The 22,953-nt window shown below is 29.6% G+C and overlaps 1 protein-coding gene across 2 annotated transcripts in view; it reads left to right on the top strand.

The window, feature by feature from the left end:
• Window positions 1-22,953, top strand: part of LOC117169623 (myocardin-related transcription factor A-like) — a 189,036-nt gene that overhangs the window by 158,437 nt on the left and 7,646 nt on the right. For both annotated transcript variants that reach the window (XM_033356078.1, XM_033356079.1), the window contains 8 exons: window positions 5,214-5,279; window positions 7,321-7,617; window positions 7,701-8,059; window positions 10,738-11,034; window positions 14,826-14,966; window positions 15,091-15,274; window positions 15,374-15,676; window positions 18,238-18,848. In XM_033356078.1, coding sequence (XP_033211969.1) covers window positions 5,214-5,279; window positions 7,321-7,617; window positions 7,701-8,059; window positions 10,738-11,034; window positions 14,826-14,966; window positions 15,091-15,274; window positions 15,374-15,676; window positions 18,238-18,848 — 2,258 coding nt within the window. The remainder of the gene's footprint in view (window positions 1-5,213; window positions 5,280-7,320; window positions 7,618-7,700; window positions 8,060-10,737; window positions 11,035-14,825; window positions 14,967-15,090; window positions 15,275-15,373; window positions 15,677-18,237; window positions 18,849-22,953) is intronic.

The following is a 22,953-nucleotide window of genomic DNA, read 5'->3' as shown; positions in this document are numbered from 1 at the left end:
GTGCTCTTGTATTCTCTTGGAGTGTAACTTCCACCCCCCGGTTAATATATATGATTCTCGATTCCTATTCCCATGTCCTCAGATATGTCGCGTTGGATAACTATGCACGTGCACATGCTCCGTTGCTGAAAGTGCGTGTGTTTCGAGCTCGAGAGCCGTCTTAGCTTTGGTCTTGCGTATCTCTTAGTAGCTCGTGCCGCTCTGGTCGTTAGCATCTGTCTTCTCTGGACCACCCTCTCGCCTCACTGCCTCTGTTTAACCATTTCTCTCCTTTTCTCTCCTTCCATAGTTCCAGGCACCCCGCCTTCTTTCTCTCCTCTAAGCATCTTTCTCTTTCTTCTTCTCTCAAATGCGACCTCCTGCATTGCTCCTCTCATTCTCAATCTTATTTTATCCTAGCCTCCCGTTCTTTGGCGGCTCGTACTGGTTACTGCACTTCTTTGACCTCTCAGGAGGAAATTCTTAAAGCTAACACTTGGGATTCAGCACCCTCGCATTTTTGACTTCATTTTTATTCGAAAAACTGTCGAGCTAGAAGGATTTTGGTTACGGATTCTGTTTCGGCGACGAAAATGTAGGTTAAACCACTTTTCTTTTCTAATCCATTTTTGAAGTGTACAACTAACTTTGATGAACGTTGCGTATGTTGTATTTTTTGCAGTGTCGCTAGTCATTGAATACAGTGTGTGTCTATTTAAAAATATTAAAAATATAACCAAAATGGCTTCATTTAATGTTTAAAAGTCAGTATATTATACATTAAAAAAAACAGGGTTTCAGTTTTGTTTCAACTAATTTTCTTAAACACTTATTTTGAACTTCACCTGTCTTCGCTGTTATGATCAGTGTCTAAATTTAGAAGCAATTGAATCGCTTTCAATATTCGAATCTATCGAAGTAAAACACGTGTGCTTCTATTTGTTTTCAGCAAGCTGGCCACCGTTTTTTGTTTTAAGACCAAACTTGTATTTTTTCTGTGATAGTAGCTATAGTTTTTTTTATGTATGTCTTTTATCTCCTCTACACTCAGAAAATGATTTTGATGAATCAAAAAAAAAATGCTAGTTCATCAATAGAATATGGTTATTATATGACCAATAAAATATTTGGGTGCCTCAACCAAAAAATATTGTTGAGTCATTCAAATATTTTTTTGAATCAACCAAAATCGATTCAAAACAATTTTCATGTATATATAAGAGAACAGTTTTTTTGGTTCAAGCACTTTTTTTTGGGTGTAGTTATCCAAATTTGCCGTACTAAATTATTCACGACTTCACGTACTGTTTGCAATTAAATAAACGTAACAGATCTTAACAATAAACTCTTCTATATCTAAATTAATAAGAATTGTTTAACGAGTAATATTATATAATTGCGAACTTACAAGCTCAAGCTCGGTCTGAGGACCCTTAACCCCATCCTGGTTCAAAAACTCAAATTACGAATTGATTAGTTATTAATAAATGAAACTCAATTACTTTGGATCCCAAGAGACAAATCCTCCAACAACTATTGTACAATTATAACAAATCTGGAAATCTTCACAGTTTTTTCAACATATTTTTTAACTAAATTTAAATCAACTTCTACCTATTTTAGAGGGAAAAAATGTTAGCTTCCAATTTTTTGAGATTTTACATGTTTCGTAAAATAATGATAAATTTTGGAAAATTCAGTTACAGTATCTGAAAGTTCCGAAAATTGTAGGAAAAAAAACGTTTACGTTTTAAGTAATTAAGTTTAAATGACGTTACATGTTACAGAAAATTGCGAAATATTTTTTGTAATTTAATTTAAATGTACGAAAATTCCGTTAAGATTTCGTAATTTTATGGAAAGTTTCCTAAATTTAAGATTCGGTTGCGTAAAATTGTCGCAATCCGACATTTTTGAAAGTATATGGAATTCAAAATTATGTTAACTGAGAACGCAGTATTATTTTGACAGAATTTTCATCAATGCCCCTTAAATTTCAATTACATGTATCTGCAAAAAACTTTACTATTTGCACTATAAGGGTATAAACAAAAATTATTATGTTAAAAATTGCTATATGGCTTAAAAATCAGTGTAAAATCACTCATCTCAACAACTATGATTACAAGTTTTTAAACATTTTCCTGAAAAATTACTTGATAATTGAAAAAATAATATGCTAATTTCGATGCTCTTTAAATTTGTCATATTGGATCTCATAGCATTTTTGGTCAATTGATTCATCGACTCGTTCATGGATCATAATCCTTGCGTGCAGTATATGTAACATATATTGCGCGTGAAAGCGGTTACTGGTTTTATGCACATGCGAGGAAGACCAAGTGAAATGATTGCAACGTTCAACGGAGAGACGACGAAGGAGTGTAACCCAGTGGAATAAAATCAGGAAAGGGAACTCATAAAAAAGAATAAGGAGTGGATCAACCGAGTAAGCGATCCAATATTTAAAGTGGACTTAAACTTCAAAAGTTTCTATACCAGAAAAATAAATTCATAATAATACAAATAAGATCGATACTCCTTCTACAGACTTCATACGCTTTCCCCTCTTTTCCCCTTTCTTAAAAATTTATTTTTGCCCTGTTTTCAAGAAACTTCCACTTTGTCCCCTTTCTCTAGTTTTTTCGCTTACATGCGAACTTAATTATTAAAATTCGATAAGAAAATCCAACTATTCTTGATTAGAAAGCCTGCTATTATATTTTTGGTTCAGAATTCATATTTTCTGCTTAAAAAGTTTACTATTTGGTAAGTTTATTTTGTTGAAAATTCAATCAGTTTGTTAAAAAATGTTAAAAAGTCATCTTTAATGGATGAAAACTCAACTATTTCGTTGAGCATTAGTGTATTTGGATAGAAAGTTCGTCCTTTTCGGTTTAAATTGATCTTTTTCGTTTGGAAATAAACTTTTTTGTTGCAAATTCATATTTGCGGGATGGAAATTCAACTTAGTTTTAAAAAATTCATCGTTTTTGGTTGAAAATTGAAATTTAGTTCAGAATTGATCGATTTTGGTAGAAATTTATTCTTTTTTTTCTTAAAAATGCAACTGTGTGGTTGAAAATTCTTCTGTATTTTTTATTGTTTTTAATTAATATTCCAACTGAAGATTTAACTACCATTTTTGGGGGAAATTTCCCATTTTTTATAAACTCACAATTTAGTTTAAAATATAATTTTTCCTTGAAAATTCATCTGTTTTTTGAAGATTTGTCTTTTTTGGTCGAAAATTCAACAGCTTGTTTGAAAATGAAACTACTTTGTTAAAAATATTTTTTTTTGTTTGAAGGGTCAAATTGTTAGTTGAAAAAGTCATCTCTTCAATTTAAAATGTAACTATTTTGTTGAAAAATCGTTTGTTTTTGTTGGTTAAAACTTCATTTTTTTACCTGAAAATTTACCTATTCCATTTTTTTGGATGAAAATGTATCTTTTTTTAATTTGATCTGTTTTGTTGAAAAACTAAAATGTAACTTTCGTTTTTAATTTAACTTGTTTGTTTCGAATCAGCTTTTTTGTTGAAAATTCAACACCTTTGTTGAAAATTGGTCTTATTGGTATGAAAACTTAATTTCTTTTTGTATAAATTTAATGTTTTTTGTTTAAAAATACGAAAGTCTGGTTGAAAATTATTCTGTTTTTGTTAAGAATTCAACCACTTTGTTGAAAAGTCTTATTTTTCAGTATAATTCAACTACTTGGTTAAAAATGGACCTACCATGTTGAAAATTCATTTTTTGGTTAAATATTTATTATTTTTTGGTAGAAAATTCATCTGTTTTGTTGAAAAATCGTCTTTCTTGGTAGAAAATTATTCCTCGTGGTTGATAATGCAACTTTTTTCGTTGAATTTTAATCTGTTTTGATGTAAGTTCAACCATTTGATCGCACATTAATCTCTGCATGTTTAAAACTCAAGTAATTATTGTTTAAAAATCAGAAGTTTTGTGGTTCGATTCCCAATGGAGTGAAGATGGAGTAGGATCTTTTTTCAAGAAATAATTTTAATTAAAAAATTTAACCATTATTTTGAAAGTCCGTCACTTTGGGTTCAATGTTCAAGTATTTGGTTGCAAATGCAACTGCTTGGTTGAGAACTCATCTTTATTGATTGAAAATGATCTCTTTCGTTAAAAATTCATCTTTTCGTGTTTGAAAGACAACTATTTTGTGAAACATTCGACTTTCCTGATTAAAATTCAACTCTTGTTAAAAATTCATTTCTAATTCTTTAAAAATTGGTTCTTTTTTTGATAATGAAAAGTATGTTGACTTGGCATCTTAGGAATTTAAAGCTTTTTATATTGAATTTAATGCTGTATAAACATTAATTTTATTCAGAGAAATATATTCCCTCATTATTCCCCTATTTTTGTGAAAAATCGCCCCATTTCCCCTATTTTCAGATAATTGGAGGTTTTAATTTTATAATTATATATCTTAGACTTAGACTAACTACCTTCTAATTTAAAAAGTCTAAGCCTAATGTAAGCTCATAAATGACCGATAGTCTGAAAAACGACATGTTTATTATTTCAATGCATTTTTTCTCTGTGATCATAAATAAATGCTGATGACTGGGTAATGCTTAAAATAAGACATGAGGAATGCAGACAGAGGAAAAACTAATCCTTTACTCTGTTCAATACATGAACATCTGCGGAAATGTAAACACACGCGTCTATCGTGCGTAAACGTACTAACGTAGTTAAATTTTAAATGCTAAAACGTCGAAAGACGAGTAGAGAAAGAAGCGGAAGGAAGGAAAGAAGCTCTCTGCTCTGTCTCTGTCCCGCATTTCTTTTTCGCGTTACGCCGCGGCATCGTTGTCGCATTGCTACCGCTTTGAATTCAGTTTGCGGTGCGTTCGACTGGTTTTGTTTTCGGTCTTGAATTTATGCAATCCGCCCCGCCGTCGCTACGTATTTATATCCTTAGTTCCTTTGTGTGTTAATTTGTACCTGGGTCGAGGGGCGCACGCGTGCAATCGGAACGCATGAGGAATGTCGTGTCTTCGTTTTAACCATTACCCCCAACTCGAGCAGGTCGTTAAGTGAATCATGAATTAGATTATTATGCTTCTGATGCATCAAACATTTCTGCATTCAAACCAAAATGACCGATTGTTAGATGATCGTTTTACATCTTTTAATTTTTCATTGTCGTTAGCAATTGTACGTGAGTTTCATGAAAAATTTGTTTCTTTGTTGCAGCACTAAAGGTGAAGTTGATGCTGAGGCGACCAATCAATCAACTCGTGGCACAAGGAATTATGCCCCGTAAGTATCTTTCATTTATACGAGAATCCACTTCAAACATAAACAATTGAACTTTCCTCTAACACAAAAAAATTGGGGGGTGCGAAGAGTTGCCGGTAATCGCTCAAGCAGGGTAATAGTCGTCTGATTACTTCCAATTGAGGTAAACTTTCCGCTGTTATAGGCCTGTAAGGTGTTGCCTCTAGCGGAGTCCGTCAGAGATATCTGTGATTCATTGCGGACAATTTACTTCAATTGGGAGTACCCAACTCGCGCTCACCCTGCTTGACCGATTACCTGCAACATTTCATACCCTCATTTTTTTCTGTGATTAGTTGTACCGTTAAACTGGGTAATTTCGGACATGGAGTAAATTCGGACATTCCTAAATTGATAGTTTAAACTACTAGATTCTAGATTCTGGTAAAACCCACCTTAAGTAATTTAGTCTATCAATTTGAGAATGTTCGAATTTGTCCCACATGTTTGAAACTACCCTGTTTGATGGTTCTCATCTTTTAAAAACAGAAATCACTCGTTGTGTAATTATAGTAGATTTACACAATGAGCCCTGCTGAAAGAAATTCTAGAAAATTGTAGAATTTGATACACTTTATATCCAGAGAAATCATGAAATTGAATAAAAGTCTATGAGCATGTTTGATAAAAATCATATCAAATTCTATCAGCAGATTGGAGAAGACTCATATCTAAATTAATCAAACGAATTTAAAGAATCAAAATTTATGAGCACATTTGATAAACCTTTTATCAAATTCTATCCACCTAGAGATCCTTTACTTTTCTATCAGCAGTATCTCATTGGCACTCTATCAAACCTTATCGGAACAAGACTTGTATCAAATCCTACATTTCGTAGTACCAGAAATTTATATCAAATTCTATTCATACATAAATTTTATACTTTTCTACCAACAGCATCTCATTGAAACACTATCAAACATTAACAACACCAAACTTGTATTAAATAGCAAGTAATATATTTTAAAATCGTGGCAATCTTTATCCAGCTATATCCGTTGAGAAATCTTATACTTTTTTATCTGTAGCTTCTGATTGAAATTCTATCCAATCTTATCCACTCCAGACTTGCTTTAAGTCCAACGTGTCAGAATCTCAAAAATTTATATCAAATTGTATCCACCGAGAAGTTTTATACTTTCCTATCGGAATTTTCTTATTTCGTAAGATTTAAAAGAGTTTAATTACAATGCATAGAACAGTATAAGGTTTCACGAGGATTAAAATTCAACAGTTTCCCAATTTATGGAAAATAGGATAAAATTTAATGTAGATAAAATGTAATATAGTTTCTATTAAAAAAATGATGATAAAAAAGTATAAGATTTTACAAGGACTAGAATTTGATATAAATTTTCGATAAAGCTGGTTAAAGGGGGCGGTATGCAATTCTATCTAAACTTTTAATAGAAATTGATGACTTTTTAACGGGACACTTCCGATTAGCATGATTAATTGATTATTCAGTTTGGATAGACTTATCACAAGCGTTTTATAGAAATAGGAAGGAAATTCTTAAAATTTCGCTGTATTAATCTTTTTTTTCATCAAATCATATCAAACTTTTTCAGCAGGAGTGTACCTATAGCTTCTAAAGCATTAGTGACGTGTATACAATATGGCAAAGTGTTATGTTCTTGAAACCAATTTTATGATGAAGTAAAAAAATATAGAGTGCATTTTTTCCCTTAGTTAACGAGTGAAGACCAACTTGGGTTTTTACCATTTCTACTGATTGATCCAATTATTGGTTAATTATATCGAGAGATGACTAGGATAACTAGCTCAAGTATGAGGGTCTTTTAAATAAGATTAACGCCATCAATTGGAGACCGCGATTACTCGTTAATTGTTAGCTAAAGTTTTTGTCGGTACTCAGTGGATTGAAATAGAGTGTGCTGGATCCGGATAATCGGTTTACTGAGGATAAATGCCTTCACACATTAAACTTTTTCTGCACCTAATCTTTTAAGTAGAATTGACAAAGCATATTAACATCACTATAACTATTCTATTATAGCTTTGAAAACGCCACCTGCATTTTTTGAACAACGAAAGCAGTTGGAACGAGCAAAAACAGGCGATCTCTTGAAGGCTAAAATTCAACAGAGGCCTGGTAGGGATGAACTGGTGCGTCAGCACATACTAGAAGATATTAGACATGTGGATCCAAGTCTTGCTGAAAAGCAGCGAATGCTGAAAAAAGCTAGGCTAGCGGATCAACTCAACGACCAACTTAGTCATAGACCTGGACCTCTTGAACTTATCCAAAAGAATATTCTTCATACGGAAGGACCCATTGAAAGAGCAGTGAAAGGTTAGTGCCAGGGAAACATTCAACAATAGCTTTCTTGAATATTTTTGCAAGAACAAGATCATAATAATTGTTCCGATTTTCAGAGGGTCACATTCCTTTCAAGGCTACATGCGAGGGCCAGGTTACGAAGCCCCAACACCCTGACCACTACATAACTTACGAGGACGATTCTCAAAGTTCCGAAGGTGCGCCATCGCCTTCTTTGGAATCTAGGTCCGATGTCCTGGAAACAGCTGCAGCTTCCGCAGGAATTGTCACAGTTTCCTTGAGTATACCGACAACTGGCGGTGCTGTTGTTGTCACGTCGACATCTCCTGTTTTTCAACAGGCTTCGACGGAACCAACGATACAGACTTTTGCCGAGCTGTGTAATTCGGTTGCTGGTAATCAGCAACAGCAGCAACAAGAAAGTCTTCAACATAATCATCATATTTCGACGCAGGTATGTTTTTTGGACTATAAACAATGCAATTTATGTAATACCGATACAATATAGATATTCCACTTTTTCCTTTTTGGCCTTTTAAAAAAAATCTGATAATGTCTAGCCATGAATAGTGCTGCATTTCGATACGAGAACTTGAAGTATGTTGATCGGTATCGTTCGTTTTCGAAACATATTCTAAAACCAACTTCTGATGCATTCATTGGTTACCAATCATATCGTCTCATGTCCAACTTCCGACCAAATTCGACAGATAATATCGGAAAAATGAGAAATGTCATAGTAAAAGTGACTTTTGAAATTAATTTAATATAAATTTGTAAAAAAGGAAATCGAATTTACAGAGTAGTGTCCATCTGCGGAAGATTCGTCCAAGAAAATATCACAAAAGTATTTATTTTTCTATTTAAATGTTTTAAAAATATTTACAAGATTTTAAATTTTAATCAAGTTCGAATTTTTAAAAATTCTTTTTAAAAATGTAATGTATGACAGTGTGTTCGCAGATTATTTTGGTTGAAAATTCATCGTTTTCACCTTGAAAATTTAATTGTTTTGGTACAAGGTTAAACTATTTGGTTATAAATGAAATTTTCTGTTGAGAATTCAACAATTTGATTGAAAATATTAGTTTTTTCGGTTGAAAATTATTTTTTTTTTAACTGAAAATTTAAGTATTATATTTTGGATTTAAAATTCATCATTTTCGATTGCAATTTTTTTTTTATTCAACATTTATCTATCAAATTTTTGGTTGAAAATTCATTCTTTTTGGTTCAAAATTCCACTATTTTGGTAGAAAGTTCAACTATTTGGTTACTATTTTTTTTTAAATTTTTTCTTGAAAAAAAGATCTCCTTTCACTTCACTGGAAATCGAGCCACAGAACTTCTTATATCCGTGGTCAGGTGCTTTTCCATTAAGCTATTAGAGATATCGGAATAAGAACTTTTATTTAAGAAGAATAATTAATTTTAAATTTTTTATTTTTTTTTGCGAATTCATCAATTTTATTGAAAATGGGGGTTCTTTAATTACTTTTTTTAAACCGAAAATGTAACTGTCCTATTTTATGTTCAAAATCCGTCTTTCTGGCTTGAAAATTCAATTATTTTATTTGTGGTAGAAATTTCAATTATATCTCGTCAAAAATTAAATTTCATGAAAATATTTTTTTTTTTTGAATTTTTTTTTTCAGTGAGAATTTAAGTATTCTATTTTTGTTTGGAAATTCATCTTTCTGGCTTGAAAATTCAACTGTTTTGATAAAATTTCGACTGTTTGGTTAAAAATTAAATTTTCTGTTTAGAATCCAATCATTTTACAATATTGTTTTTTTAGTTGGAAAATATTTTTTCTAACTGTATATTTAATTATCCTATTTTTGATTTAAAATTAATTTTTTTTTGTTGAAAATTCGTCTTTCTGGCTTGAAATTTTGTTTAAAATACTCCATTTCTAAACTATTAAATTTGAAAAAAAAAATTGTTTAAGAAAAAGGACAGTTACTTAATATTTAGAAATATCTGACTGTTTATTCAAAATGAAATATTCAAAAATATAAAGAAACCCAAACTTTAAACTTGCAATTTTAATTGTTCTATTTAAAAAAAATTTAATAATTGAAACGAAGTGTCCACGTGTACCGACAAAATCCGTCTATCCGTATCGAAATTTCGGTGCAAATAATTCACGGCATAATTTAAAACCAAATATAAATTTTGGCAGACTTAAAACAAAAAATTTAGAAGCTTTTTAAGAAAATTTTTGTAAGAAAATTGAAATTTTTACTTTATTTTGAAAAATTAATTTTAAGAGAATATTTAAAAAGATTTAGAAGGGTGTACAAAATTATCAAAATTATTGTGGAGATTTTATGGAAATTTTTTTAATTTAGCAGGTTATTAAAAAAATGCTGACAAACATTTTTAGGAAAAACTAGAATTATTTCAAAAGATGTTTAGACGTTCTGGAAAAAATAATTTAAAATTTGAAAAAATGTAAAACGACATGTAAATGTTTCCAAATTTCGAAGCATTTTATGAGGTTTTAAACTATTTAAAATTAAAAATAATTTAACTTTTAATTTAATAAGTGTTGAGTTTCTTAAACAAATGTAATCGTTCAATTTTCTATGTTTCAAGCTTAAAATTGCTTAAAATGATACAATTTCCAAAAATTTCAAATGCATTGATTGATACTTCAATTTAGAGCATTGAAAATGATAACCTGGATTTATATTTTTTAAACTCTACCTAAGTTTATGAAAGCTTAACATTTTTAATTTAATAGTTTACCTGCATTTAATTAAAAATTGTTTAGTTGAAAAGTGTTAATAGCTTCCATTTTATACGTGTAAATTATTGAAATTTTAAATACAAAATATTTGAATGAATAAACTTTTAAACTTCAGTTTCAAAAGTTTAAAATTCAAGAGTTCCACTTTGAGTCCTTTAATTTGCAGCTTAGTTGTCATTACTTCAAATGGACGGGGAACCCCGGGAATTTTTTTCTTTGAATTAAACGGCCACCGTGCGAGATTAAGTAAATTATCGCTCGATTCTCGTATCGGCTCGTCTCGCTGGAATGCAGCACACTAGTGTCTAGACTCATGAATGAAATAGATGGAGAAATGAAGAAAGAATAATAAAATAATGTTGTGCTGGTGTTTACAGGCAAGTCAAGCGAATGGACCCACGTCGACGCTTCTCCCGCTGGCACCAGCGCCGAGTCCCATGTCCCTGGGTTCGACGACATCCAGCCTGAGTCCACTTTCGAATATTTCGATAGCATCTCCTCCCGCTCCACCTCCTGCCGCCATCACCCCAAGGCCTCAACCGAGTCCGATCGCCACCGCCACCGCCGCCTCCACTTGTCAAAGGAGCGACGCGCCAGGCAAAGACAAGAATCGGAAGAAGTCCAAAACCAAAAGTCAACCTAAAACACGTACAATCAAGTTTCATGAATATAAAGTGAGTTCATGATTTACCTTGCATCTGCTTTTTCTTATGCAACACCTAATGGTTGCTGTAACACACAATATGCATAGCAAATTTTACATACTCACATACATAAATAAATAAAGTTAGTCTTTAAAAGATTGGAGATTATGAATGAAATTAATCTGGATAAATTACATAGATAATTTGCTGATATAATATAGAATTATAGATGTATCGAAATAGGGTAAAAATATGCAAAGGGAAATAAAAAATAAGAGGGGCGGGGGAAAAAAACCAAGAGACGTAAGACCGGTCGGTGAATCTTCGCGAAGCTCTCGGAGAGTCGAGATCGTATCGGGTGATTAACTTTCGCGATCTCAGTTCGGCTCCAGCCAGAGCTACCTCGTTAGGTCTGAGTAATTCGAGCGCTAATTGCACTTAAGAGGGAGGAAGCCGAGAGGAAGGAGAGCGCGTGTTGTCCCGTAGGTGCCAAGCCCAACTCCGCTCCGGTCCAACCGTTGAAGATGATATCGTGTGGTGAGAAAGCGTGCTGGACATTGGCAAAAGAAAATGAAAGAATGAAAAGTGCTGTGAGGAGTACACTCTTGCACAGACATACCGTAACACTCAATGTCGTGTTTCACTCTATCTACAAATTAATTCTACTTCTTAACAGATCAATGCTCTTTTTCAATGTCTATCCATTCGGGACCGTATTTAAATTACGTGAGAGCTCAAGGGGGATGGGGTTCGAGATATTTTGTTACAATTTTTTTTTCTTACGTTAGGAGTCCTTCACTCATGTATGGTAATTTTTTGCGAATTCCCAAAAACTTGATCCTGAAGATTATCTTTTGAGTTATAAATTTTATTATTTGCTTGAAAATTTAAAAACTTTCTTAAAAAGACATAATTTTTTTGTTGCAAATTCAACTGTTTTGATTATAAATCGTCTTTTTGGCTTAAAAATTGAACTCTTTTCGTAGAAGGTTAACCTTTTGTTTATAATTCATATTTGTTGTTGATAAGCATCTTTCTTGGGTGACAACTTTTTTCTGAAAATTTGTCTTTTTGATTTAAAAGTTGATCTTTTTCACATTCTCATCATTTATTAGTAGAAATATTGCATATTTCTTGGATAAAAATGCAACTCTTTTGTTGAAAATTCAACTATTTACAACTTGTCAACTGTAATCTTTATGGGTGAAAATTCAACTCTTTCTTCGAAAATTGTTTTTTTTTGTTTTTTTTAAATTCTCCTGTATTAGTAGGATTTTTATTTTTCTTAGGTAAAAATGCAACTCTTTGTTTGAAAACTTAACAATCTTGTTAAAAAGTCACCCTTTTTATTAAAAATTCGACTATTCAGAGTTTTTTTAAGTCACCTCTTTCAGAAAAAATGTCATATTTATTGAATAAAAATGCAACTGTACGATTAAAAATTCTACTCTTTTTTTTTAAGTTTGTCTTTTTTATTTCAAAATTCACCTGCTTTATCAAAAGTTACATCTTTCTTGGATAAAAATGCAACATGTGAAATGAAAATTCAACAATTTTGTTGAAAGATCATACTTTTTGGATGAAAATTTAACTATTTCTTATAAAATTTACTTTTTGTTTACAATTCATATTTTTGTGTTGAAACGTCAATTTAAATTTTTTTGGATGAAAATTCTATTCATTCTTTGAAAATTTGTCTTTTTGATTTTAAAGTTCACCTGTTTTAATAGAATTTTCGTTTTTCTTGGACAAAAATGAAACAGTTTGGTTGAAAACTTAACAATCTTGTTAAAATGTCATACTCTTCTGGTTAAAAAATCAATTATTTAGCATAAAATTAACTTATTATTTACAATTCTTATTACAGCATTCGAATCTTCTGTGGAAAAAAATTTCACTATTTTTTAAAGTTTTTTTTTCAATTCATCTGTGGCATAAGGATTTAAGTCTTTATTGAATAAAAATGCAACTGTTCGGTTGAAAACTCAACTCTTTAAAAAAAATTTTTTTTTTTCATTTACTACATTTACCTGTTTTAGTAACAATTACATGTTTCTTGAAGAAAAATGCAACATTTTGATTGAAAATTCAACAATTTTGATGAAAGATCATACTTTTTTAATGAATATTCTGTTGTTCTGTTAAAACTTTAACTACTTCTTAGAAATTTTACTCTTGGTTTAAATTTCATATTTTGTTGTTAAAAAAAAGAAGTGCCATCTTTTCTAGATGAAAATTCAACTATTTTATATATACTGTTTTTTCTTAAATAAAAACTTATTTGTTTTAAGAGAAATGTCATATTTTTTGGAAAAAATGCGACTATTAGGTAGAGAATTCAACAATTTTGTTAACAAGAAATCCTTTTTGGTTAAATCTTCGTTTTTTTTTGCTTGAAAATTTTTTTTTCATAGAAACTTATTTCTTCTTTAAAAATTTATATTTTGATCATGAAATGTCAGCTGAAATCTTTTTAACTGAAAGTTCAACATTTGGTTGAAAATTGATCTTTTTCATTTAAAAATTCATCTGTTTTAGTAGAAATTTCATTATTAAATAAAAATACAACTTTTTCGTTAAAAATTATTATTCTTTGCATGAGTATTGAACTATTTTGTTTGAAAGATTTGGTTGAATTACTTTTTTATAAAATCATTTTTTTTAAGTCTTATACGAAAATTCATCTTTTTGGTTGAAAGTTTAACTGTTTTGTGGAAAATTAATCTTTTTTAATTTAAAATTCAACTACTTGGGTTAAAGTTAAACTACATTCTCAACCATTTTTTTTTATTATTAAAGCAGTCCTTGGTTGCAGATTTAACTGTTTAGTGAAAAAGACTTTTTTGGTTGTTAATTTTCAAACTGAAAATATATCTTCCATTTTTTAAGATTTATCGTTTTTAATAGAAAAATTTCCCTTTTGGTAAAAAAAAATAATTGTCTTGGTTTAAATTTTCATTTTTGGTGGGTAAAAATCCATAACTTTCGTGAAAAATTAATTTTTTTGCTACAAAGTCATCTTTTTTGTTTGAAATTTCAATTTTTTTAGAGCAAATTCGTCTTTTGGCTTGATAGCTTCAATAACTTAGATGCACTTTTATTCTATTCTTGAGTGAATAATCTTTATTGGCTGAAAAATCATCTTTATGGTTAAATTTTTTTTTACATGATTTTTTTTTTCATTGAAACACAAACTACGACACTTTTTTGTTGATAATTTATCTTCTTAGATTGAAATATCAACTATTATGTTGAAAATTTAATTATTTTCTTTTAAACTCAAGTATTTTGTTAAAAAACCATTTTTATAGTAAAAAAGGCCAGTTGTTTGTTTAAAATAAATTAAAGAATTTCTTAGTATAAAATTTGTGTCAGAAATGCTGTTTTATTCCTTTTATAAAGTGTTGTATGTTAATAGTATTACACTATTAAAATGCTGTTATTTGAATATTAATATTTAAGGTAAATGAAAAGTTAGTCTAGGAAATATCAGGGAATTTAAAAAATTAAATTATCGGACAGCCTGCCTATTTCTAATAGCAATAACGACAAAAACATTTCTGAAAAATAAAAATTACGTACAGAAAGATGGGGGGTTGTGCAATATTTTTTTGCGTTTTATTACAGGGTGGGGGGGGGGTCTTATAAAGGGCCTATGGTCCATTATGTAATTTAAGTACGGCCCTTTATCATTATTTTGAAACCTGATAGAAATATTTATTTCAAAAACGGATCTCGACTCTCGCGTAGGGCTGAAAAAATGATAAATCTTTGTTTGCCGAATACATACACTTCTAGTAATACAATCAATTTCTTAATAGGGTCCTCCAAATGCCCAAAAGACCTCAGTATCGTCTATCCCGCCCGGCCACATAACCGCACAACCCGACGAAACAAGCTATGAGTTGTTACTTCGTCAGCAGCAAATGTATCTCCAATTTCAGATCGATTTGCAACACAAGGTAAACCTTACTCTTCTATGATACATGTTTGATAGGGAAAAGATGTCTCCGATTTTTAAAAGACCCAACTAACCTAATATCTTGAAAATAAATATGATTTCGTGTGTTGTTCTCTTATTTGCAGTTCCCTCAAATCATACTTCCGGCCTCACAGAAGTCGCTTAATCTTCCGAGTAGCGGAGCAAGCGACGCTGGCAGTGTCAGTGGCGGTAGTGTTAATGCACCAAGTCCTGCTCCCTCGAATTCCTCAAATAATCCCACAGAACAACCGCCATTGAGGCCTCTGGGCAAATTGGAAGATATGAAAGGTGAATATTTCTAGTTAATTCTTGCTCTTGTAAAGAGTTATCTAGCGGTAGAAGATTTTCTTTGAAATTGATTTTCTCTAATTACCTATCTAATCACAGTGAGCGATCTCAAAGTCGAGCTGAAGAGGCGGAATCTTCCTGTATCTGGATCGAAACCACAATTAATCGAAAGATTGAAGCCCTTCACGGAATCGTCAAGCTGTGGCTCCATGTTGAACTCAAATGGACCTCACGTCACTCACATGGGTCACATACTAATGGATACTCCTGGACCGATGACGTTGGACGAGTCGAGTTCGCAAGCGAGAAGTCCAAGTTCGGTTCCTGTCAAAGATGAGCCTTATAGTCCACGGATCGATTCGCCGCCTGGAAGCGAGCATGATGATCCATCGAGCCCCCTTGGTGAGTCTTCCTTTGCTTCAAAATCACTGCCAACCCTGATTAGAGTTGTTTTTTTTTCTTCAAACTTTTAAGTCCTTCCCAAGCAGAAGCGGTGGAGCCTTTTTTCTCTAGGTGGGGGCATATTATAATAATATTATACTAAATAATAGATAATAACAAATGCCGGTTTAAAATTCATATTTTCAAAGATTTCAATAATTTCATAAATATTACCAAACATTTAAAACGTATTTCGCAAAGATTTTTAAATATTTGAAAAAGTTTTCACAAAGATATCAATGATTACTCAAAGATTTCACAGTTTTCAAATACTTTGCGAAGATTTTGGATAGAGTTAAAAGATTTTACAAATACTTGAATTATTTCTCAAAGATATCAATAATGTAACAAATATGACCAAATATTTAAAAAATATTTTTAATATTTCGCAGATTTCAGAAAAATTTTACAAAGACTTCACAAACAATTCAATGATTTCTGAAAGATTTCACAAAGATTTCAAATATTTCGAAAAGATTTCGGATAGATTTTAAAAATTTCACAGACTTCAGTTATTTTATAAAAATTTTCTTTAGATTTCAAAGATTTCATTGATTTCTCAAAGATTTCAATCATTTCACAAATATTGCCAAATACTTAACAAATATTTCGCAAAGATTTTGGATAAATTAAAAAGATTTTACAAAGGTATCAATAATTTCCCAATGATTTCTATAATCTCACAAATTTTACCAATTATTTCCAAAATATTTCTAAAATTTCAAAGATTTCTTCGCAAAGGTTTCCAAGGATTTCAGAAATATTTCAATGATTTCTCAAAGATATAAAATGTTGAAAATATTTTGCAAAAATTTGGTATACCTTTAAAAGATTTTACGAAGACATCGATGATTTCCCCAAGATTTCATAAAGATTTCAATAATTTCACAAATATTACCAAATATTTCAAAAATATTTGTAATATTTCGCAGATTTCAGAAATATTTCACAAACATTAGAATGATTTCACAAAGGTTAACAAAATGTCGCAAAGATTTCGGATATATTCAAAAGATTTCACTAAGACTTGAATGATTTTCAAAATATTCCACAAAGATTTCAATTATTTTTACAAATATTATCAAATATTTCGCAAAGATTTCAGAAAGACTTTGGATAGATTAAAAAGATTTCATAAATGCATAAATGATTTAACAAAGATTTCAATAATTTCACAAATTTTTGAAAATTATTTCAAAGATTTCAAACATTTCGCAAAGACTTAAAGAATTTCACAAATATAATCAAATATTTTTCAAATATTTTACAAAGATTTCTATAAATTTCTAAGAATTTCACAAAGATTTCAAATATTTTTCAAAGATTTTTGATATTATAAAAATATTTCTCAAAGACTTCAATGATTTTGTAAAGATTTCAACAATTTCAAAAATGAAATATTTCGCAGATTTGGAATAGATTAAAAATATTTCACGAACTTCAATAATTTCTCAAAGATTTCAACAATCTCACAAATATTTTCAAATATTCGACAAATATTTCAATGATTTGATGATTTTCCAAAGATTTTACAAAGATTTTAATATTTTTCCAAAGATTTAAATCATTTCGAAAACATTATTAAATATTTATAAAGTGTTTGAACTATTTCACAGATTTCAGATAGATTTAAAAGATTTCACAGACTTGAATGATTTCTCAAATATTTCAACAATTTCACAAATATTTCAAATATTCGACAAAGATTTCAATGATTTATTGATTTTCCAAAGATTTCAATGACATGCCAAAGATTTTTATGATTTTCCGATGATTTCAATCATTTCAAAAATATAATCAAATATTTATAAAATATTAAAATTTTTTCTCAAAAATTTCCAAAGATTTCATAAAGATTTAAAAGATTTCACAAAGCCTTCAACGTTTTTCCAAAATTTCAATACTTTCAGAGATATTATCAAATATTTATAAAATGTCTGAAATATTTCGCAGATTTAGGATATCTTCAAAAGGTTTTACGGAATTCAATGATTTCTCAAAGATTTCAACAATTTTACAGATACTTTCAAATATTCGACAAATATTTCAATGATTTGATGATTTTTCAAAGATTTTACAAAGATTTAAATGACGTACCAAAGATGTTAATGTTTTTCCAAAGATTTTAATCATTTTGAAAACATTAGTAAATATTTATAAAATGTTTGAACTATTTCTCAGATTTCAGATAGATTTAAAATATTTCACGGACTTGAATGATTTCTCAAATATTTCAACAATTTCACAAATATTTCAAATATTCGACAAAGATTTCAACGATTTGATAATTTCCCAAAAATTTCATAAAGAATTCAAATATTTGGCAAAGATTTCGGATAGATTAAGTAGATTTTACAAAGGAAACAGCTGTTTCACAAAGATTACATGTAGATTTTGGAAAAAATCAAACGATCCTATGAATTTAATAATTCGATTTCAGAGGAGGGCAAATAAATAGTTTTCCCCTCCCTTGTTCCCAAGGCATCTCTTGAATTCTTTCACGAAATGAGTTCAAATTTCAGGTGATGACATCATCAGAGAACAGCGGAAACGCATTGAAGAATTGCAAAGAGAGCTGTACAAATCTCAACAGCAGCTTCAACAAATACGTCAAACTCAGCCCACAACTGTTCGTGCCGAAAAGCTAGTCCTCCAGCAGCATATCCAGAACAAGATGCAACAACAGCAGTTAGCTTTTCACTTGCAACATTTACAGAATTTACAGCAGCAGCAACAGCAGCAGCAGCAGAAACAGCAACAGCACCAGCAGCAGCAGCAGCAACAAACGCAACAGCAGGCTCAACAGCAAACGCAACAGCAGCACGCTACTTTCCAACAACTCAATGCTAAAGCTAGTTTAGCAGCATATTTACAAGCTCAGCCAAATAACAGCAATGCTGTTTTAGACTCTGCGTCTTTAACAGCGATAAATAATAAGAAGAATCAAATCAAAAACAATACCACTGTACAGTTGCCTACAGCAATTGTGCTTAATTTAGCGAAAGCGACAAAGCTTAACGGCTCTTTGCTGGGTGCCTTAGTAGCTCAAGCACAAACGCAGCAACCAAGTTCTACGACAGATGATATTAAGCCCCCTCCACCTCAGTACGATGAAGCAGCCAAATTATTAAAGGTACTACTTCCTTTTTTTTGTTTTTGTTTTGTTTCTTATTTTTTTTTTATCAAGAATTGAACTCGGATCTGCAATTGTAATTTTTTCTACTCACAATTTAAATTCCCTAAAAATTGTTTTGTTTATAAATAATTCAAAATTTAATAAAAATTAGCAAGAAAGTCACGCGTCCTTGAGTTTCTATTACCTAATATTAAAAACGTAATCTGTTTTATAATCCATAATAATACATTTTTCAATATTAAAAGTTTCAAAAATTGTTAAATGGACTTAAATAATTGATTATATTATTATATCTAACAGATACAAAAAATAAATCAATTACAATTTTTACGATCTGTTAATACCAAGGCAAAGAAATTTTCCCCTTCAGTTGCGATAGCGATTTTCAAAACTTTTCGATTAAAAATAAAAAATTACTTCTTATTTTTAAAGTGTTTTCAAAAATTAGAAATTCGACAATTTAAGCAGCTTTGACTTTGAAACATTCAATATACTTTAAAGTAGTATCAATTTGAAAATTATTTTTATATAAAAGCACTAATGCAATTTCAATTCCTTTGAATTTTAAATCGTCAGTTTTTGAAGTTTTTAATTTTTTCTTTTTTCTAACTTTTATTCTGAAATAATTTTATTTAAAGATTCTTGATTTGAAAAGAACTCTTAAATTTTGAACGTCTTGAATTTATTTTTGACTACTTATTCTTATTACTATTAGTATTTTTTAAAATTATTTAGTATTATTAATTTCGAAAACATGTATTTGCAAACAATTACCGGCAATTGCTCAGTTAAAATACTTTAAATAAAATACTTTGTTTTTCAAGCTCAGTTCAGTTATACCAGAAGAAGAGATTCTCTAAGCCCTTCCGAATGGGATGTTTTTTCAAAGGGGTCATAAATTTTCTCTCAGTTTCCCGTCGAAAAAAAAATTGGTAGATCTTGAAAAAGGCCGAGCAATCCTGGTTGCTGCTGCAACTGTGCATTGTGGAGATCCCTGACTTAATGCCTCTGTTTAATATTAGAAAGTACTTTTTTTTAACCAATGTAAACTTTAAAACTTGGATCTCTCCTTCTTTTTTCAATAGTAATATGTCTGCCTTTAATGAGCTTCTTTACCAATTTATTTGAAAAAAAATTTATTTGAAAAACAACTCTTATTGTAACTCTTTTTGTGCATGCATTTTTTACAAATTGATTTTATTGAATAGTTGTTTAAAACGAAAAACAGCTATTTAAGAAAGATAATTCTTTTAAAACCTCCTTGTGCGATTTTGTTGTATAATTTTTTTAAGGTTTATGTTGGTTTAAAAAATGTACTTTCAAAGGTACTGCTTATATTTTTCTCCCATTTACATAGAGAGCTAAAGATCAGGGTGTCACTAGGGGGGACCATAAAAAAAATATTTTGAATTTTGATTATGGTTAGAAAAAATCTCTTTCTACATATCAAAATGAGTCCTCATGATTTTTTTCAGATTTTTAAAAACGATATATTCAGTTAGCAGAAATGTAGAATATAATTTTTTTTGAATATCGAAGTTTCGAAAATAATCAAAAATGGGACAAAATCATTAAAAAATGTTTTTTTAATATCCTTTTCAAGGGTCTTTTAGGACCTAAAAGTACATTTACATTTAGAAGGAAAATACAAAATAACCATAATTGCTATTTTGGCTTATCATTAAGTAAATTAATATTTTTTAAGCTTCAAAAGATTTTCGTGACGTGAGCAATTTCAATGTTTTTATATAGTTTTTCAGGTTGAAGTCATCAAAATGATTATTATTTTAAAAATTTTGACTATGGCTGTCAAAAATCTTTTTCTACATATCAAAATGAGTCTTCATGATTTATTGTTTAGATTTTTAAAATGAAATCATCAGTTAGCAGAGTTTGAAACATTCAAAATAGTGATTTTTTCCATATATTTCAATATTGGGTCACCATTTCTTTATTGAATCAGTTTTTACTACACGAATTTATTTATTTTGATGTGGCAAACTCTTTCCAAACATTTTCATTGTAAAATAAAATTCTGGTAATGAATTTAGTTACGTAGAATATAATTTTTATTTCGAAATCGACGTTTCCAAGATAATCAAAAGTGGTAGAAAATCATTAGAAAACAAAAAATTATCATCTTTTTCAGGGGTCTTTTAGTGTCTGAAAATACATATAAGCTTAGAAAGACGAGTAAAAATAACTATCATACGATTTTGACGTATCAATAAGCAAAATAATATATTTCCAGCTTTAAAAATAGTTCTTTACTTGAGCTATTGCTCTGTTATTTCGTATTAATATGCAGATTATTTAAATTTTACTCAAGTCTTGCAAATCTTTCTCACTTTCACAGTAACTCAGAACTTTTTTTTCTAAACTTATATGCATTTTTAGGTTCTAAAAGCCCCCTGAAAAGAATAGTAAAAAAAGTATGGTTTTGTACCATTTTTGATTATATTCGACCCTTCGATTATTAAATGAAAATTATATTCTGTGTAACTAGATTCATGACTAGAATTTTTGTTTTACACTAAAAGTTTTTGTAAACCGTTTTTTACAATAAAATAAATGAAATCGTGCAGTAAAAACGAATTCGATGAAGTCATGGTGATCCAACATTGAAATATATCGAAAAAATGACTGTTTTCAAAGTTTCAAACTTCAAAAAGTCTCTGCTAACTGAAGATATCATTTTAAAAATTTTTTAAATCATGCAGACTCGTTTTAATGTGTAGAAAAAGATTTTTGCTGGCCATAATAAAAATTCTTAAATCTTTTTTTTTCGGCCCACCCTAGTACTACCCTACCTGGAAAACCTGGAATGCTCAGGAAAATTTTTTTTAAGTCTGGGAATTTTTTCGAAAAAGTGCTAATTTTTTTAAATTCCACTATAAAATTGAATAATAATAATTCCTAATTGGTAAACGTACCTGTATATTTCTGTATTGAACTATTTTCTTGAATATTCGTATGTTTTTAGCTAAACATTTAACTATTCAATTTTTATTTTAAAAAATTGTTTCCAGTTGTAAATTCAAGTATGTATCTAGTTAAACATTCATATATTTTAATGAAAAATTCGTTGAAAATTCAAGTCATCTTAAAAAGTCGTATTTTTGGTTGAATTGAACTGTTTTTGGATGAAAATTAAAATCTTTTTCTTGAAAAGTCAACCACTATATTTTTCGTTTAGAGTTCATCTTTTTTGGAATGAAAATTGAATTAATTGGTTGAAAGTTAAATTCTGTTGCTAAAAATTAACTTTTTCATTAAATATCCATAATTTTTATTGAAAATTCATATTTTCCTGAAAACTCTTAGTTTATGAAAAATTCGTTTTTTCTTTGGCTAAGAGTTGATTTTTTACCGAAAATGTATTTTTCTTGAAGTTTTTTCCCGTTTAAAATTAATTTTTTTCTTTGACTAAAAACGTAACTATTTCAATTGGAAATTCCATTAATTTAGTTAAAATTTCATATTTTTGGTTGAAAATTTATATATTTTTAAAATAAATATTTAACTATTCATTTTTTGACTGAAGAATTATCTTTTTTACTTGGAAATTCGTATTTTTAGATAAAAATGATTTTTTTGTTTTGTTTAACAGTTAATTATTACAGTTAAAGATTCTTTGTTTAGTTGCAAACTTTTTATTTTTTGGTTTACAATTTATCTATTTCAGTAGAAGGTCTGAAAATTCAAGTACTCCAGTTAAATATTCATAATTTTTGTTGAAAATTCATATGTATGGTTGAAAATAAATTTACTTGGTTGAAAGTAAAACTTTTTTTGTTAAAAATTCATCTTTTTAGTTTGAAATTAATCTATTCCAGTTGATGATTTATCATTTTAGTTGAAAATTCACCAGTTTGATTGTAAAATCGTTATTTTGTGTTGAAAATTAATTTTTTTTAAACTAAAAATTTCTCTAATCCTTTTTTGGATGGAATCTGATCCTTTTGTAGTTGTTTGAGAATTCGTGTATTTTGCTAGAAACTAGTATTTTTTGTGGAAAATTAATCTGGTCGAAAATTTAACTTTTTGGCTAAAAATTCATCTATCTGGGTGAAAATGCAATATTATTATAAAGTTCATGGTT

Source organism: Belonocnema kinseyi, chromosome 3 (assembly GCF_010883055.1).
Source record: "Belonocnema kinseyi isolate 2016_QV_RU_SX_M_011 chromosome 3, B_treatae_v1, whole genome shotgun sequence".
Lineage (NCBI taxonomy): Eukaryota > Metazoa > Arthropoda > Insecta > Hymenoptera > Cynipidae > Belonocnema > Belonocnema kinseyi.
The sequence above is the reverse complement of the archived record's forward strand: the minus strand, read 5'-3'. Positions and strand labels throughout refer to the sequence as shown.